The sequence below is a fragment of the Oryza sativa genome, chromosome 10 (genome assembly GCF_034140825.1).
Source record: "Oryza sativa Japonica Group chromosome 10, ASM3414082v1".
NCBI lineage: Eukaryota > Viridiplantae > Streptophyta > Magnoliopsida > Poales > Poaceae > Oryza > Oryza sativa.
Genome location: NC_089044.1, coordinates 5,177,216 through 5,196,461, shown reverse-complemented (window position 1 = coordinate 5,196,461; position 19,246 = coordinate 5,177,216). Strand labels below are relative to the sequence as shown.

The window sequence follows — 19,246 nt, the reverse complement described above, 5'->3', positions numbered from 1 at the left end:
GGACGATGGGTGGGTGCGCGTGCAGTTGGCCATAGTAGGGGGGGGGTTATGGATTTGAATGTTGGGTGGATGCGCGTGCAGCTGGTTGGATCAGATAAGGATGGTTGCGCTACTGGTTCGCTCTGGTCTTAAATGATTCATATGTGTCAGTTTTAAATGAACCGGTATATGTGAACCATGTCATAGTAGGGGTTTTCTAGTAGCGAATTCCCTATGGGAGAATGTGTATTTCAGTATATTATTGATTATTACTCCATCCGTCCTAAAATATAATGGATTTTAGAGGGTGTCTATCTAGATTTTCAGTACTAGGATGCGTCACATCTCTTTAAATTCCCTTATATTTTGGGACGGAGGGAGCATGTGCATATCCATTTAAATAAGACAGTTTTGGCGCTGCCACGACTCTTAAGTTCTTTTGCATTTTGATGGGTGGCTTTGTGCACACAGTGCATGCATGGGCCGGATATACATTTTTCGTTCATTATCGAAGAACAAGGCATAGTTTGGATATGGCAAGTTCACCTTATTCGACTATTAAATTAGTTGTTAGCATATAAAACCAGAAAACTATTTACCCATAATGTTTCAAAACTTAATTCGAAATACTCAAGAGCTATGCATATACATCGATGGACAAAGTTTAAATCTATTATTGCGCATGTATAAAAATAGTTTAAACCATTAGTTGATTATATATATGCGTGCACATATATATATCTGATCGTTTCGCGGTGCCTGCAGACCGTCGTTCTAGAAAAGATGAAACCCCTCATCGAAGCAGCGGTGGTGGACATGTTCGAGGCCGGTCTGCCGGCAAGATTTGGCGTGGCTGACTTGGACTGCGCGTCGGGGCCGAACGCCCTTGCTCTCATCTCCACCGCCATCAACGCCGTGCACCACCATCTTCTGGGGCCGGCACCGGCGGCGGCGAGCCGGTGCGACGAGCTCACCGTGTTATTGAACGACCTCCCGACGAACGACTTCACCAGCGCGATGACTGGCCTGCCGTTGCTCCGGCAGAAGCACTCCGTCGTCGGCAGCGGCGTCGACTATTGGCCCGGCGTCTTCGTGTCCGTCGTGCCAGGGACGTTCTACGGTAGGCTGTTCCCTGAACGAACGATGCATCTCGTCTGCTCTTCTTTCAGCCTGCACTGGCTCTCCAAGGTTTGTTAATTACCGCCTGTTATTCAGTGTCACGGTTTACTTCCTACATATGCTAATTGCGTAAGTATTATTACTCCCTTTGTATAAAAATATAAGTTCATTATGTTTTATTAATACAAGACGCGGTTACTCAACTTAGAATATCTCGTGACTGAAAAGTACTTTCTTACCATCATGTTTTGTATCCCACAAGAGGGTTTTTAACTAAAGAAAATCTTAAGAAATGTCATCGACAAGTACGAGTTCCTTGAAATAGCATCGTACAAGCGATTTTGTCTCAAAACATGCACTGACCGGTTGACCTCGTCGAGAAGGCTAAACTCTATATGCGAATCGTAGAGCACAAGTAAGAATAAGATAGATTGCAGCTGAATTTGCAGATAAATGATTAAGATCTGAAATTTAGGATTTCACAAACCGATATAGCATCGACGATACAATGACGGAAATAATATATGCAAAACCGGACTATAAACAATGATGGCAATGGAATACATATGATTAGTTACGTCCTAGGATTGTCCTAGGGCGCAAATCTCCATGGGGTTAGCCCACAATTACATCTATTGTCTTCTATGGACCGAAAGTGATGTGGTGATGTATGAGTATACTTAGGGAAGATCTTGATTTGTTCTCCAATCAATTTATTTCATCATCCAAGCACTTTGTGAGGCCGCTCTTGTTTCTTTCACCCACACAAGTATTGCTACAAATGAGAAGATACAAATTAAAGTAAGGTGCAATTACATTTGTTCAAACATATAACAAATCAACCTAACACTGGTGGAGAAACCATCTTTGCTCGGTTGGCCAAAATCCACAATAGTCCCGGTTACAACAAAAACTGGGATTAAAGATTATCTTTAGTCCCGGTTCAAAAGTTTAGAGCTGCTTTTTAATCTTTAGTACCAACCGGGAATTTAGTCCCGGTTGGTAACACCAACCGGGACTAAAGATCTATCTTTAGTCCCGGTTGGTATCGTGGCGGAGAGTACGAGGCATCTGCGAGATCGAGGAGGAGGAGACGGGCAGCCTTATCTCTTCACCTCTTCCTCCACTAACATTATCTCTTCATCCCATCTCTTCCTCTTCCTCCTCCTCTCCTCTAACTCCTCTCCTTCCCTCCCCCATCATCCCTTCCTCTTCCTCCTCTCTAACTTCTCCTCTAACTCCTCTCCTTCCCTCCCCATCATCCCTCCTCTAACTCCTCTCCTTCCCTCCCCATCATCCCATTAGGCGGCCGGCAGCCTCGCGGCGGCGCGCCGGTGGGCGGAGGCCCGGGCGGCCTCACGGACGTCGTCTTATCCCCAAGCCGACTCCCGGTCCATCACCGCAAATACTCTCCCGAGACATCGAGTCGCCTACACATGGAACAAACAAAGAAACCATATTCCGAGACCAAGCTATCTCCAACTTGACTCATTAGCAGCAAACAATAGTATTACATACGTATAGTATCCATCTAGAAGTCATAATCATGAAATAAACTCGGATATCCAAATAAACAACCCGAAACCGAAACCGACACAGTATCGGTCGGTCAGACCACGGGCTGCGCCGGTCTGACCGCGCATTACACGCTGGTCTGACCGGCTACCAGAGCTCGGTCTGACCGGTCCACATAAAACCACAGCAGTTCCTGTATATTCACCTGTGAAATCCAATCATCTCCAAAACCACTTCGTGAATAAATTCCAAATAACAAAACCAATAATCTCCAATGCCCAGTTGTTCATCACAGAATAATAATCAAAAATGCCTTTGATTTTACAATCCCCCTTGATGAACACATTGGCAAACGCATAAAAATGTTTTGATATTTGGTGGTAAAAAGCACACTTCTTACAAAAGTACACATCGTGCTCAAAAATCCAAAAGAAAACTTTTTCCCCTTTTTAAAAGAAAGAAATCCCCAATTGAACCAACAACATGCTCTTCTCAACAACTCTCCAAAGATTCACTTTGCTTCTCCAAAAATCCAAAATTTTTCACATTACTTCTCCCCCTTTTGACAATGATTTCATCAAGCATACGAATTATGTTTATTAATATTCAAGAGCTTAGCATACTTATAGCATATCATGTCATGTGTTGCAATAAAAAGAAGATGAACCCATCTAGAACATAACAAGCATGTTTTAAAGTATAACCATGAACCAAAGATTTTACAATTAAGCTTTAATCAACAATCAAAATTCATGATTTCATACGATTTATAATGCAACATCTTAACAAGCACATAGGTTGAAAAATAAACATTAAACACATAGACCTATTGCATTTATCACTCTTTCTCAAATAACCTTTAGCACAAAATAACCAAGAGAATTTTTTTACTTTTTCTTTTCTTGAGCCTTTTTGCTCATATTTTTCTCTTTTTATTCCAGGTACGTCCCTGTCGTCAAGACTGTTTCCAGGGATTCGGCACCCATTATTTTGCTCACATCGAATACGTTCTTGTCGTCAAGACTATTTCCAAGGATTCGGTATTCATTTTTTTCATATTTTTATTCTCTTTTGCACAATGAGCAATTAAAGGTATTTGAGGAATAACAAGTCAATAAAGCATATATATAAAGCATTTATAGATCAAACCATATGCTAGCATCAACATTGCATATTTTCTTAATTCAAGTATAGAATTTAAGTGTCATGTATCATCTCCCTTAAAAGCAAAATCTAAATCTCATGAAAAGACTAGAATACATACAAGCTATGCTAGAGACAAATAAACCTTCAAAGTATTGCTAGCATGCACAAGAAAATACCATATGCATAAACAAAGCTCTCTTTTCAATTTTTTCGTTGTCATATTATTCCTTGATAAAACCATGAGGTACAAACTCCCCCTCAAACCATGCCAAAAGGATGAATTATGCCCAATTCACCACGAAGAAAAGCAAAGTGATTAGAATCCAAAGGTTTAGTGAAAATATCAGCAATTTGCAACTTGGTGTCCAAAAACTACAACTCAACATCTCCTTTCTCAACATGATCCCTCAAAAAGTGAAAACGAATATCAATGTGCTTTGTGCGTGAGTGTTGAACAGGATTCTTAGCAATATTGATAGCACTAGTATTATCACAAAAGAGAGGTACTTTCTCAAAAGTAAGACCATAATCTTTCAAAGTAGATAAAAGCCAAAGAATCTGAGAACAACAACTAGCAGCAGCAACATATTCGGATTCAGCAGTTGATTGAGCAACACTAGATTGTTTCCTAGAAGACCATGCAATCAATGATGTACCAAGAAAATGACATGTTCCACTAGTACTTTTCCTATCAATTCTACAACCTCCAAAATCAGCATCGGAATATCCACTTAAGCATATAGAAGATGAAGTAGAATACCAAATTCCAAACTCAAGTGTATGATTCAAATACCTCATTATTCGCTTGACCGCTTGACGATGTGAAGCACGAGGAGAAGCTTGAAAGCGCGCACACAAACACACAGCAAATTGTATGTCTGGCCTAGAAGCAGTTAGATACAACAAAGATCCATTCATACTTCTATACTCCTTTTGATCAACAGCTTCACCATCTTCATCAGGATCCAACACAGCTGTAGAACCAATTGGTGTTGAAATTGGCTTGCAATTCTCCATCTTGAACCGTCGCAAAAGATCTTCGTATACTTCGTTTGATGCACAAAAGTACCTTGAGGTGTTTGCTTAATTTGCAATTCCAAAAAGTACGATAACTCACCCATCATGCTCATCTCAAATTCCCTGCGCATAGTCTCAGCAAAATCTACAACCACAGCGTGAGTCGAACAACCAAAGATAATATCATCCACATAAATCTGAACGAAAAGTTGATTATCACCATGCTTAAGAACAAAAAGCGTTTTGTCAACCTTTCCCATTGTAAAACCTTTCGCAAGCAAAAAGTTCTTAAGCCTATCATACCATGCCCTAGGAGCTAGTTTCAAACCATACAAAGCTTTAGACAATTTAAAAACATGGTTGGGAAAATCAGGATTTTCAAAACCCGGTGGTTGTTTGACATAAACTTCCTCCTGTATAAAACCATTTAGAAAAACACTTTTCACATCCATTTGATACAAATTAAAACCTTTTGAAGCAGCAAAAGCCAACAAAAGTCTAATTGCCTCAATTCTAGCAACAAGAGCAAAAGTTTCATGAAAACCCAAACCCTCAACTTGAGTAAAACCTTGAGCAATAAGTCTAGCTTTATTTCTCACAATCAAACCATCCTCATTTTGTTTATTTTTGAAAACCCACTTGGTTCCAATAACATTATGTCCAGAAGGTGGTGCAACTAAAGTCCAAACTTTGTTTCTCTTAAAATTTTCAAGTTCTTCATGCATGGCGTTAATCCACGATTCATCAGTTAATGCATGTGACACATCTTTGGGTTCAAAAGAAGCAACAAATGCAGAATTTGCACAAACATCATGAGTCATTACCTTAGACCTTGTAGTCCGCTCACCTATATTTCCAATAATTTGTTCTGGCAGATGTCGTCGTTGAATGTGCAAAGGAGCAGCAACTTCTGAAGTTGAACCACGTTCTGTTTCAGTACTGGTCGAAGTTGAATTCTCTGGAGGACCATCTCGATCAGCATCAACAGTACCCGAACCCGACGAACCTGGCCGGTCTGACCGCTCCTCATGAGCCGGTCTGACCGGAGGTGTGCCGGCGATCTGACTGGCCTGGCGCCCGGTCTGACCGGCCGAGCCGACCTCGTCGTCGTCGTCGTAGTCGCTCTCGTCTTCAAAAATACGACCATCCTCCCCCTGAACCTGTGACAGTGTACCTGCAATATCGAGTCTAGTACCAGGACTAGCCTCATCAAAAGAAACTTCGCAAGTCCCAACAATTTTGTTAGTCCCTAAAATAAGTACACGATAGCCACGAGTATGTGCGGGGTAACCAAGAAACAATCCATCGGTAGAACGTGCCTCAAACTTATCCAAATTTCCAGATTTCAAGACAAAGCATTTGCAACCAAAAACACGCAAATGTGAAACTTTGGGTTGATGTCCAAATCGAAGTTCATAAGAAGTTTTTCCAAGTTTAGATCGCAAGAAAACTCGATTTGAAATATAACAAGCAGTGTTAATCGCCTCAGCCCAAAATTTTCTAGGAGTTTTGTATTCATCCAACATCGTTCTAGCCATCTCAACCAAAACACGATTTTTCCTTTCAACAACACCGTTTTGTTGATGAACACAAGGAGAAGAAAATTCATGTTCAAGACCTCTTTCATTGCAAAATTGTTCAAATGAAGCATTTTTAAACTCTCCACCATTATCACTTCGAATTCTTTTCAAAGAACCAGGAAATTCAAGCTCCAATCGAAGAAACAAACCACGAAAGTGTTGAAAAGCTTCATCCTTTGTTGCCATAAAGAAAACCCAAGAATATCGAGAAAAATCTTCAACAATAACCAACACATACCACTTTCCTCCAACAGATTGCACTCTAGCTGGACCAACAGTGTCCATATGTAATAGCTGTCCCGGTGCATCCATCATCACAGAAACAATAGGAGCATGTGAAGTAGAAATCATCTTAGCATGACGACACGGTGTACAAACCAAATCAAAATCTTTCTTAAGTTTAGGCAAACCACGAACAAGATCCAAACCACTTAGCCTAGTGAGATGATCAAAACCAACATGTCCAAGTCTACGATGCCAAAACATCACAGCTTTATCAAACTTAGCAACCAAACATGTTATCACAGGTGAAACAGAATTTTCAAAATCAGCTTTAAACACTCTTCCATAACGAGAAATATTCAGCACAGAATCACCACAAGAATCAAAAACTTTACTTCCAGTTTTCTTAAAGTGAACCTCAAAATTTTCATCAACAATTTGTGAAACTGAAAGCAAATTGTACTTTAAATCCTTAACCAAAGCTACATTCTTCAATTCAAAATTTTCATTTACCTTAACCAAACCTGTAGCGACAACGGCACTAGTAGAAGCATCAGCAAAGACAATTGATTCAGTCTTGGATGCCTTTTTGAGGGAGGAGAACCAATTTTTATCACCGGTCATGTGCCGCGAACAACCGGAATCCACGATCCACACGTTCTCCTTCCTTGCCACCAAAGCCTACACAGCAGCAGAAGTCGAAGCCTCAGTACTAGAGTTAGATAATAAAAATTTAGGAATCCAGTACTGAGACACACGACCAGAAGATCCAATAGGCATATATCCACGTGCAAAATCAATTTTAGAATTTTCAAAAAAATTCCTCCGAGGCCGGTCTGACTGAAGTACAGTGGCCGGTCTGACCGGGGGCCGGTCTGACCGCCTCTGTACCGCCGGTCTGACCGGTATCCGGTCTGACCGAGGCTGTTCAGCCGGTCTGACTGGTTGCCGGTCTGACCGCGGGACCCACTGCGGTCTGACCGGTTTCCTCGAGGGAAAACCAGATTTTTGCCACTTTGATTTTGCAAAAGCAATCTCTCTCTCCTTTTTCTGTTTATGAGCTAATCTGAAACAAAAACCAACAATATGTCCATCTTTACCACAAAAAGAACAAGTATATTTCTCACGTTGTTTAGACACATTGTTAGAGCAAGAAGATTTAGCAACACAAGCAGAAACAAGAGGTTTTGCATGCACAACATTGGATTTTGAAGAAGATGAATTCATGGTAGACATGATACCAGCAGATTTAAACACAGTTTTATTAGTATCATTTTTAATCAAAATCTCACCACCTCTAGCACCAACACCTAACACAACAGGAGGATGTCTAGAGTTATGAGCATAAGGATCAAAACCTAAACCACGGTTATTTGTGCTAACCTTTGATTGATCCAAAATCATATTAAGATTCTTTTTACCATCAGAAAATCTTAGCAAAGAATTTTTCAAAATAGAAACCTATTTTTCCAAATTAGCACAATTTTCACAATCTACCATGACACCTTTGCTTTTACGACATTTGGGGCAAGAAAGCACTTCATTGTTTTTCACAACATCTTCCATAAACTCAACACGACCTAAAGCATCTTTTAGTTTCATCTTTTTTAAATTACATGTTGAGCAATCCAAAACATCATGAGGTTGTTTTAACTTTTTAGCAGAAATCATGTTAAACATCAAACTAGCATGAAAAGCAATTTGATATTTTTGCAATAACTTTTTAGTTAAAAACAACTCATCCAAAGTGCGTGTGTGCAAAGCAAAACAACAAGCAAAAGAAGATCTATTTTTTAAATCATGTGCAGCATTAACATCTCTAATTTTTGAAATCTCATTCATTAAAACCTCACAGTTTTCACAATCATCATCATTAGGAATAAGAGATTTTAACCTATCAATTTTAGATTTAAGAGATTCAATGATAAATTCTTGTTTTTTATACATCTTCTCACACTTTTTATTTTTTGCACTCAAAATATTAATAACTTCCTCAAAAGCACTCACCTCATTATCTTCATACTCTGTGTCAGATTCACCACGCACCATGAAGCAAACATCGGAGACATTCTTTCCCTTATCATCATCTCCACTTTCACCATCTACATCACTTAGTGGCTCGAAAGCGGCGCAAACTTGTTGAAAAGCCTTCCTATGATTCTCCATCTTCTTCCCTTGGTTAGAACCCTTCGACTTGTAGTTGTTAGGCTTGTTGTTGTTGGTCTTCTCACCATCTTTGTCTTCTCTTTTGCCTCTCCCAAGCTTAGGACAATGCGAACGAAGATAATCAATTGAACCACATTCAAAGCAACGATTTGGACCACCTCTTTTCCTGTTCCTGACATTATTCATAGCTCGAGCAATTCTGTTAGCAACCAAAGCCAAATCCTCCTCCTCGATTTGTTCGAGTTGATAATCGGATGTGGCATTAAAAGCAGCAAGAAAAGAAGGCATAGATGAAGAAGCATCAACAATCAAAGAAGAAGAAGAAGAAACCAAAACACTCGATTTAGAATCAACTTTGCGAGAAAGAATATTCATCTCATGTGTTTTCAATTTAGTATAAAGTGAATCCAAAGTCAAAGTAGACATATTAACAGACTCCTCAATAGATGTAACTTTCATCTCCCAAATAGACATGTCGAGACCATTCAAAAAGTGACGAGAAATCTCAGATTGTGGATAATTAACATCATAAGAAGAATCAACAGATCTAAGATCACTCAAAATTTTATTAAATCTAGAAAGATAGTTATCCAAAGCCTTTCCAGATTTCATCTCAAATTTAATGTACTCCTTTTTAAAAAGATCTCGACGAAGCTCTTTAATGTTATTTGTTCCTTGATGAAAATTTCTCAAAGCATTCCAAATCTCATGAGCAGTTTCAAGATGTGCAACACGATCATATTCAGAACGAGAAATCCCACTCAAAAGAATATTACGAGCTTTGCAATTATTTTCAAATTCAGTTTTTAAAGCATCAGTATTAATGGCTTCAGGAATCACATAAGGATGAGAAACTTTCCTCCAAATATCATAATTTTCAGACATAATGTAAGATTGCATCCTACTACACCAATAAGAAAAATCCGTTCCATCGAAAACATGAGGCTTAGTTGAAAACCTAGCGGGAGTAGCCATGGCAAAAAAACTTTAGATCGATAAAAATCCAAAGAAGAAAACGAGGCTCTGATACCACTTGTAGGATCGAATCACAGGAACTAAGCCAACCAGAGGGGGGTGAATGGTTGGTATACCCAAAAATCAAAAACTTTTAGCGAAAATAAAAGTTACCCTCGAAATCGATGGATCACGGTCTAACCGAAGTAGTTGCGCCGGTCTGACCGCCTGATGAACGTCGGTCTGACCGATGTAGATCGATCGGTCGAACCGCCGAAAATGCCTGTTGCTGACTCCTGTAGCCACCGGTCTGACCGCCGTGTGCCCGCCGGTCGAACCGCCGAGATGCCGCCGGTCTGACCGCCGGTGCGCTGCCGGTCTGACCGCCGGTGCGCCGCCGGTTAGACCGCCGAAACCCGGTGAAACACAAATCGAAGAAATAAACTTTACATAACCAAACGTACCAAATTTGGACTCCTTCCAAATTCGACTCCGCATCCCATACGCACACAATTCCTCCATCGTATGCCATATGGAATCTCCATCAACCACGTGCAACAACTCTAGCCTAAGTATTCCGCATGATCTCTGACCACCACGGACGTCGTCTTATCCCCAAGCCGACTCCCGGTCCATCACCGCAAATACTCTCCCGAGACATCGAGTAACCTACACATGGAACAAACAAAGAAACCATATTCCGAGACCAAGCTATCTCCAACTTGACTCATTAGCAGCAAACAATAGTATTACATACGTATAGTATCCATCCAGAAGTCATAATCATGAAATAAACTCGGATATCCAAATAAACAACCCGAAACCGAAACCAACACAGTATCGGCCGGTCAGACCACGGGCTGCGCCGGTCTGACCGTGCATTACACGCCGGTCTGACCGGCTACCAGAGCCCGGTCTGACCGGTCCACATAAAACCACAGCAGTTCCTGTATATTCACCTGTGAAATCCAATCATCTCCAAAACCACTTCGTGAATAAATTACAAATAACAAAACCAATAATCTCCAATGCCCAATTGTTCATCACAGAATAATAATCAAAAACACATTTGATTTTACACTTCTTGGTGTGACGCTTACAGAAGGGAGCTATATGATCTCTATATGTTGGTGCTGAAATGATTTTCGATGCCAACAATAATCTTTTTACGAGTAACTAATAATCAAAATAGTATCCTGGTGACCATTTTGCTATCCCCAAAATGTCAATTATTTTTGTAACGCAGATGGTATTAAGTTAGGAGTCGTTCCTAACACATTTGTTGCCGTCCTCAGGATATTCAGAGACTTAATTACTGTCACAGAAGAAACAATGATTTCAGAGAAACTTATTCTTGAAATTAATCGTGATTACTGATTTAGGTCCCTGAAGAAGTGCATATCGGCAAGCTGACAAACAAGGAGGGCATATGTGCGGGCAAAATATGTTCACCGGAAGTATGTGACGCATACGCTCTACAGTTTATGAACGACTTCACATTGTTTCTCGAGTCACGAGGCAAGGAGATCATCCCGGGAGGATGGCTGGTAATCTCCGTAAAAGGGAGGAAATGTATAGACAACCTCAGAAGCGGAGACACACGTATGTGGGATCACATCTCCATCATCCTCAATAAAATGGCAGCTCAGGTAAAATAATATGTGATCATTCGTTTTATTTTTTTAAAAAAAATATATTAAAAATATTTGACTTTTTTATCATAAAAATATTTTAGACATGACTTATATATATTTTCATATGACTATGAACAACGTTAAAAAATAGAGGTACCTCCATGATCTCCATATTTCATTTCGATGTAATGGTACGATACATGTCTAATCAGGGAATGGTTGACAAGGAGAAGCTCGAGATGTTCAATCTGCCCATTTACGAGCCTTGCTCAGAGGAGGTGGTGGAGGCAGTCAGCGCCGAGGGCTCCTTCGAGATTGTGTATCGGGAGCTCTTCGTGACCATGCCGGGCAGCAGCGCAGCAGCTCCTCCCAGTCAAAGAACAAGGCGGCGTTCGCGGCGAGAGCATTGTGCGCGCCACACGAGGATGTATTGGCTAGGCACTTTGGAGGCGGCGTGGTGAGCGATTTTGTGAAGACGGCGCAGGAGCACATCGACAGCTTAGATGAGCACGACAACTTCAAGGTGGCCGTGCATGGGGCTGCCCACTACTAGGAAAAGCATTATCGCAAGCGGGCCAAAACGGTCTTCGCAGGTGGGGCAGCCGTCCGCCTATAAGCCAACGACTGTGAAGAAGATCGCCGATATTCGCAGACAGGGCGGCCGTCCACCTGCGAAGATAATTTTCGCAGGTGGACGTTGGCTTGTCCGGTCCGCCTGTGAAAATAGGAATCGGCCGCCTGCAAAAAAAAAATCCGCCTGCGAAAATAGGTAGAAAATATTAAAATTTAATAATAATTTGCCCATTAATAGAAATTCTTCTAGGTAGATTATTATGTACATATATTAGAAGATTATCGAGCATTTGGTATAGTACTGAGAAATCTAAAGTGTTGCCAATATATATATATATATATATATATATATATATTACAATATTTTTTTACATTGTCACTTCAAATAACGCCGTCTAGTTACATTATGGCATAGCAGTGTTCCACTCCCAAAGATCCTTGAATTCGTCACTTGTCGCTAGGGCACCCTCTGGGTCGAAGAAATCTCCTTTCACATGACAGCACTCATGGTGGATGAAATGGCACAGATCACGCTGGACATTTGTGATGTCTGTATCGTCAAAGCTTGTTCGACGTTCTAATCTTGGCAACTGCATGCATTGAAGTTAATCAATATATTAGTATCATAAATATGTGAAGCTGTCTAGTACATAGTATAGAGACTTACATCCTCCGCGTTAATCTTGTACCTCCCATTAACCCTAAGAAATTCACACACATAATACCCGCAAAGGACCATTCCTCGCGGTTACTTGTGACTCTTCAGGACATATCATAGAAAAGAATAGTTAAAATTTGCAATTAGTAAAACAATTGGAAAACATTAAGTGAGTGGAGTATTACCGGCCAAAAGGTACGTGCTAGCAGCTTCTCCCTTGTTCGGGTCTATTCTCCACCCTTGAACTTGTAGTATTGGTACGCATTGTATGGATGTCGTACCGTTTCACATTAAGGAGGATATTTATTTATAATACATTCATATAAAAATGCAAGAGTCATAATCACTTACTACCGTAAGATTGCTAGAAATTCTTTGTATTGCTTGTGACCGTAATCGAGAGGGTCCAAGACTACCACGGTTCCGTCTTTAGGGTGGATGAGTAAACAGATATAATTGATCGCTACATATTAACAACAGTATAGTTAGTTAGTACCAGCTAAAATAAGATATATGTGTACAAGATAAATGTACCAGACTTACTTAAAATTATAAGCAGCCATGACGACTCTCTTGTTTTGAAAGTGCAAGAAGCCTCGTCCAATGTTCTGTGCGACAATAATCAATTTCTCCTTGTGCAAGCCCTTCTTGTATTTAGCAATCTCTTTTGGAGTCTTACCCTCCAGCTGGTCAGACCCTGGTGCTAGCCTCACAGTATGTTGTGTTTGGCATATCCGAGTTTGTCACGCCCTGAAAGTCGCTTAATTTAATAATTCATTCTTTAATACTTTTTTAGAAATTATTTTAAAAGCTTACAAGTTAAACTGTAATAATCTAGGAAAAAGTGCAACATAAAATTAAGCTAGATAAAATTTCATTAAATACTTTGCTTGTTTATCTGTTTCCTGGAATTTTCTGGGAATTATTTGAGCAAGGGAAGTATTTTTAATAAATGAAACATCATTTCACAAATTATTTTAACTGAAAAAGTTTTTAAATCTCCCTTCTTTGTGTGCACGGCTGTGCAGCCCAGTCAGCCCAGCTGAGCTGCCTTTTCTCAGTCCGGCCTATTGCTGAAAGTCTACTTTGCTTCCCTGTGCACTGTACTTCTTCAAGCTCTGCCAGCCGACCTGAGACCGAATTGGCTCGGTTTTCCCCCTCCAAATCCGGCCTTTCGTCTCGTGCATTTCTAGAATTAGTTGAGGGGATTTGTTTCCCTTATCCTCTTCTATCCCTTCCCCCAAAAATCCGATTTTATCCCTTTGAGTTCGATGCGAATTTGGATTCGTTTTCGAGTTTATCTCTCCAAACTAACCATCGGATTTTCCGGCTCAAATCCTTTCGTTTGGAGACCGATCTCCCTCACCCATGCCTATATATAGCATTCCCTAGTCGTCCTCTTCCATTTGCCTCAAGTCCAAGCCACAGCCGTCGCCTATGGCGCCGCCGCCGCGTAAACCCTAGCGCCGTCGCCGCCGTAGACGCTTCAGCCGCTTTGCGCCACCGCTGTGGTCGTCGCCGCTGCCTTCCGTCACCACCGCCGGGTTCGCCAGGTGGAGGAGCATCCCGTCCGCCCCTTCGCTGCTGCTGCAATCCGCCGGAGAATCGCCGTCGACATAGAGCCGAGCCGTGCCGTCGTCAAGTTCGTCGTCGGTCTTCGTTCGCCGTCATTCGTCGTAGTTCTTGTCTTCGGTGAGTTCGTCTCGTCGTCCTCTTCGTGTAGGTGCCTTCGGTTTCGTCGCCCGAGCTCTCTATCACCGGCGGAGTTGTGGTTCAGTGCCATGGCTGCGATGATGTTATCCAGACATCATAAATCCTTTATTTAAATTGTAATAATTTTCTGTATTAGATGAAAATCTGATTAAACTTCGGAAATCCATATCTAAATCATCGTAAGTCGGATTCAAGTGGTTCAAGTTGCTAAATTCATCTAAAGTCGAGATCTACATGTTAAAAATATCCTCATGTACTGTTTAAGCTTGTTTTGTACTGTTTTGTTGATTTTGTTCATTTGCTTTAGTTTCCGACGTTCTGAAGTAGAGCGTTTACGTTGAGGAAGGTTTAGAAGCATTTGAAGAAGCTCAAGGCAAGTCACACAGATCCCAAACAACCATTTTTGCATGTTGAACCCGTTTAAATCTAATGTTTTATTTCAACTTATGCATTATTTTCGAATGTCATCGGGTGGTGAGCCGTTCCCAATTAATTAATGGCCGAAGATGACTTTATTTTCCTATGGGTAATAAATTGATTAGCTTGGACCTTATATATTGACTTGGTTCAGCTAAATGCTTTATATATAATTGCTTAGCCATGCTTAGAAACATTAGCTCATTAATGGGATGAATCATACTACATTATTATTTATGGTTATTTTTACTGGTAGCTCATGATGGTTAATCGTACTATGATAATTGTCACGACCGGAAATAACCCAACGGGCGTTCCTGACGTGCGTGCATTAATCCTTGTCCCAGGAGGCAAGGTACACCAAAAGTTGATACAATTCAGAGTTTAACAAGCGGAAGCGTAAATAGTTAATTTATTACATGGGCAGCGAAGGCCCAGCACACACAAAGACAAACGGGAAACAGCGGAAGACTAGGGCGACGACCACAGGCGCTTGACGGCAGGCACGAGCTAGACACCAAAGCCTTCATCTTCAAGGAACTCCTCTTCTGGGGTTGGGAAAAATTGAGCAAGACTGAGTACAACCACCGTACTCAACAAGACACACCCGCAAGTGCAGAATAAATGCAAGGGAGTACAAGGGAATTATACTATAGAGGGTTAGGGTTGCAGTAAACAGCATTTAAAGATATTTAGTTGCTCCAAAGCTATTTTGTAAACACGATTCTAGAACTATACAATGTTATTAATCAAGGCCGTGAACCCACACGGACCTGCCTTAACCCAAGGCCTACGATGATTCAGACCGAACTGGCAACCCGACCCTGGGTCCCAGCTCGTCCCAAGCCAACCGAGGCCAACCATTCCACATTTTAGTTGATAAGCAAGTTTTAAGAATTAAAACACTAACTTGGGTACATTGCTCGGCTTGCCCATAACCGAGGGCGCGGCTATTCGAATAGATTATACTCTGATCAGAGGTGTACATCTTTACCCACAAGACACATCTTCCTCACGTGTAGCCACGTGCCACATACCACCACGGTATACAGACGGAAGACGTGACATAGTTTCCAACCCATCCTAGCCATAGACAAGAGTACCGACCCAATCCCACCTACGGCCGGAACCCCCGGGATAGGCAGGCAGGACTGAGCCCCCAGCAACAGGACACCGGCCCTGTGCCATGACATCTCGACTACCGGGCCGCAGCTCGTGTAGCCTTCATTTGCCCTGGAGAATGTCCATCGACCCCCGACTTCATCCATCTCCAATCTGTGTACTTTTGTTTATAACCAGACTGAGCCATAAACTAAGCCTTACCCACTAGACATGTGGAAGTACGGTAGTGCTTTGCAACAGAGGCCCGAAGACCGGTCCTTATATGGCCGAGGTGCTACTATCAAAACCATGCACCCCGAGCCCAGCCTAAAACCATTTTGGGGGTTTTGAAAAGAGGGAGCGGTGTGAAGCCAATTCCACAATAACCAGACCATTCCAGAGTATCCAGGTGATATGAATATTTCCCAAAGTCTAAAATTGAAAAACCACCTAATGTTACCTAATTAAATTGCGAAGCATCTACCTAAAATTAAACTAGTGATGCCATGAGTAGAGTGTCCACTAGTTGAGGTTTTGTTTATTCTAGGGTGAACAAGGTAATAATAACAATAACAATCATAGGGTCATAACAAAGGTAAATAGGCATGGCTAAATAAAACAGTGATAACGCGGGAATTTAAATAAAGCGATAATGCAATAATTTAAATCAACATAATTTTACAAACTGGGATTCAATATGTTCAAAGATGATGTGACTTGCCTTGCTCGCTTTCCCAAACGTCGGCTTCAACTTCCACGAAGAGCGGATCTTCCGAAGCTGCAGCGTCTACACGACCAACGGAAAAGAAAAGGCTTTTACTCTAATAAACTCCATATAACAGCAGAAACAAAGCACAAAAATGGGTTCTTGGCTTTATAAGGAAAAATTAGAGACTTGAACGGTCCAATTCCGAGTTCAAATGGCCAAGTTATGGCCATTTGAAGTTTATATGCTCTTTAAATGGATATTTGCGAATTTCTTCATTTAAATTTTAATTAAAAATCGGATTTATTGCGTCAGCCGAACGGTCCACGGTGGACCGGGTGCACGCGGCTGGCGCCGGTCGGCGCCGTGGGTCCCACGCGTCAGCCGCACCCGCGGGCGCGGGCGGCTGACGGCCGGGCCCACCTGGCAGCCGCGGGGCGCGCCCGAAGGCGGCCTCGCCGGCACGGCCGACAGGAGGCGGCGCACCCGCGCCCCGATGGTCGCCGCCGGCGACCAACGGCGCGGCGGAGCGGCACCCGAGAGAGAGGAGGGAAGGGGGAAGCGAAAGGGGCGGTCCACGGCTCACCCCGGGACGACGAGGGCGGCGGAAACGACGACCGGAGCGGAGGAAGGCGGCGGCGCGGCTCGGGTCGACGAGGACGACGGCGCTCCGGCGGTCGGCGGGCGAAACGGAGGAGCGGACGAGGTCGGCGAGGACGCGGCGAAGCCGAAGGGGGCGGCGTCGGGGCGGGAGACGGTCCGGAGCGACGACGGCGGCTGACCGGAGCTCGGCGGCGACGGCGGAGAGAAGGTGCGACGGCGCGGGCTCGATTCCGACGGGGAGGAGAGGCGGCGAGTGGCGGAAACGGAGGAGCGAAGCACGGGGAACGATTATATAGCGCCGGGAGAGGGAGAGAGCGGCCGGAGGGGAAGGAATCGGCCGCGGAAATCTCGGCCGCCATTGATGCGTCGGCGAAGATCGCGGGAGTGAATCCGGACGAATCCGAGGGAGAGAGAGAGGGGAAAGAGGGGGAAAAGAGGGAGGGAATCACGGGGAGTGATTTCCCCCTCTTTATGGCGCGCGGGGACGGCGGGATGCGGCGGAATCCGCGGCGGCGGCGGCGCTAGGGCACGGGCGGGGCGGCGGCTGCGGCGCGAGGTAGGGGATGACGGGTGGGCCCCACCTGTCAGCGAGGGTGGCGGGCGGGCCCGCCCGTCAGCGGCGCGCGCGCGGGGGAGAGCCGATGGGCCGCGGGGGAGAGGAGAGGGGGGGAGAGAACTGGGCCGAGCCGGCCCAAGAAGGGAAGGGGGGGAAAAGAAGACTTTTAGGGTTTTTCTTTTTATAAAACCTTTTTAACTTTGTTTATTTCTTCTCAATTATTATTTGTGCTCTGAAAATTCCACTAAAATTTATTTACACATTTTAGGCTTTTAGGAAATATACAAAAATCCTCCAAGCCTTATTTGACTTTTAAATTTGCACATTTTAATTGTTGGAGGCTTTCACATGGATTTTAATTATTCTCGGCACAATTTTGAGGATGTATTTTAGAGTCGTTTTGGGACGCGACAATAATTACTTGATAATTAAAACCTGATTAAAGGTGGGTTGTGAGCACATGGTTTGGATGGTCGTGCTCATGACAATTAAGGACCGGTTCGCGAGCTACTATTGTGAAACATTTACCGTGCCAACCACAAGCCAGCGTGGGCAACGGCTTTACCTTTTGTATAGCATGGTTCATTACGGGGTGCCAGACTGAGAAGCGGCGAGAAGTCCATGGGGTCGCTAGGGAGTCCATGCCTCTGGTTGTAGAGGGGTTGATGATGATCCAGGTATGGTGCACTATGGTGAGTTGTGTTGTGCAAGGGGTATTATCACAGTTCCTTTCCGAGGTACCGTGATGGTATTGAGGCGCATGGTGACATGTTGTGGAGCTGTGCCTTGTGGGTACAGTGGTACATCTCTAGCCAGAGTAAAACTATTCGAATAGCCGTGCCGGCGGTTATGGGCGGGTCTAACAATGTTTTTCGTGATTAGTCTCACATTACTCATTATTGGTGATAACCTGTGATAATTAAATTGACTCCTGGTTTGGAATGGTATATTCCTGGTATGGAGGTTGGATTTGTACAACCGGGGTTGGTTGTTCAGATGAGGTTGGGCCTATGCAACACGGGTGTGTTGTATAGTGTTTATTTAATATTGCTTAATTATTTAACTGTTTGACTATTCTCTCAAATATTTGTTAAGTGTTGTTTGTGCAAATGAGCTTTATTATGCCATCCTTTGCTATCCTGTGCAGTTGCATATTTGCTGTGTGGCTTGTTGAGTATGTCATATGCTCATTCTTGCAATATTCATTCTTCAGAGGAGGAGTACTTCAGTGAAGGTGATGATCAGGAGGAGTAGGCTTTGTTTGGGTCAAGTTGCTTGCGGAGTGGAGTCGCCATAGCTGTTTAGTCTTTTGTTTTTTTTTCGCTGCGTAGAATTTTATTCTTTTGAGAGGAACTATCCACCTCTGTAATAATTTATTATTTTGCAAATATTAATTAGTAGTTTGATAGTACTCTATTATCAATTTGTTATTGTGTTTTTTCGCTGCGTAGAATTTTATTCTTTTGAGAGGAACTATCCATCTCTGTAATAATTTATTATTTTGCGAATATTAATTAGTAGTTTGATAGTACTCTATTATCAATTTGTTATTGTGTGCCTCGGCTGATTCCTGGACGAGGATTTAAG

The 19,246-nt window shown here is 42.7% G+C and overlaps 1 protein-coding gene across 1 annotated transcript; it reads left to right on the top strand.

Annotated features, from left to right (window-relative positions):
* Positions 1-748: 748 nt before the first annotated feature.
* On the top strand, positions 749-6,216 carry LOC136353777 (probable methyltransferase TCM_000336). Its single transcript, XM_066305001.1, has 3 exons — positions 749-1,167; positions 3,555-3,653; positions 5,652-6,216. The coding sequence occupies exons 1-3, from the start codon at positions 763-765 to the stop codon at positions 5,688-5,690; spliced, it is 543 nt and encodes a 180-aa protein (XP_066161098.1). The 5' UTR covers positions 749-762; the 3' UTR covers positions 5,691-6,216.
* The last annotated feature ends 13,030 nt before the right edge of the window (positions 6,217-19,246 follow it).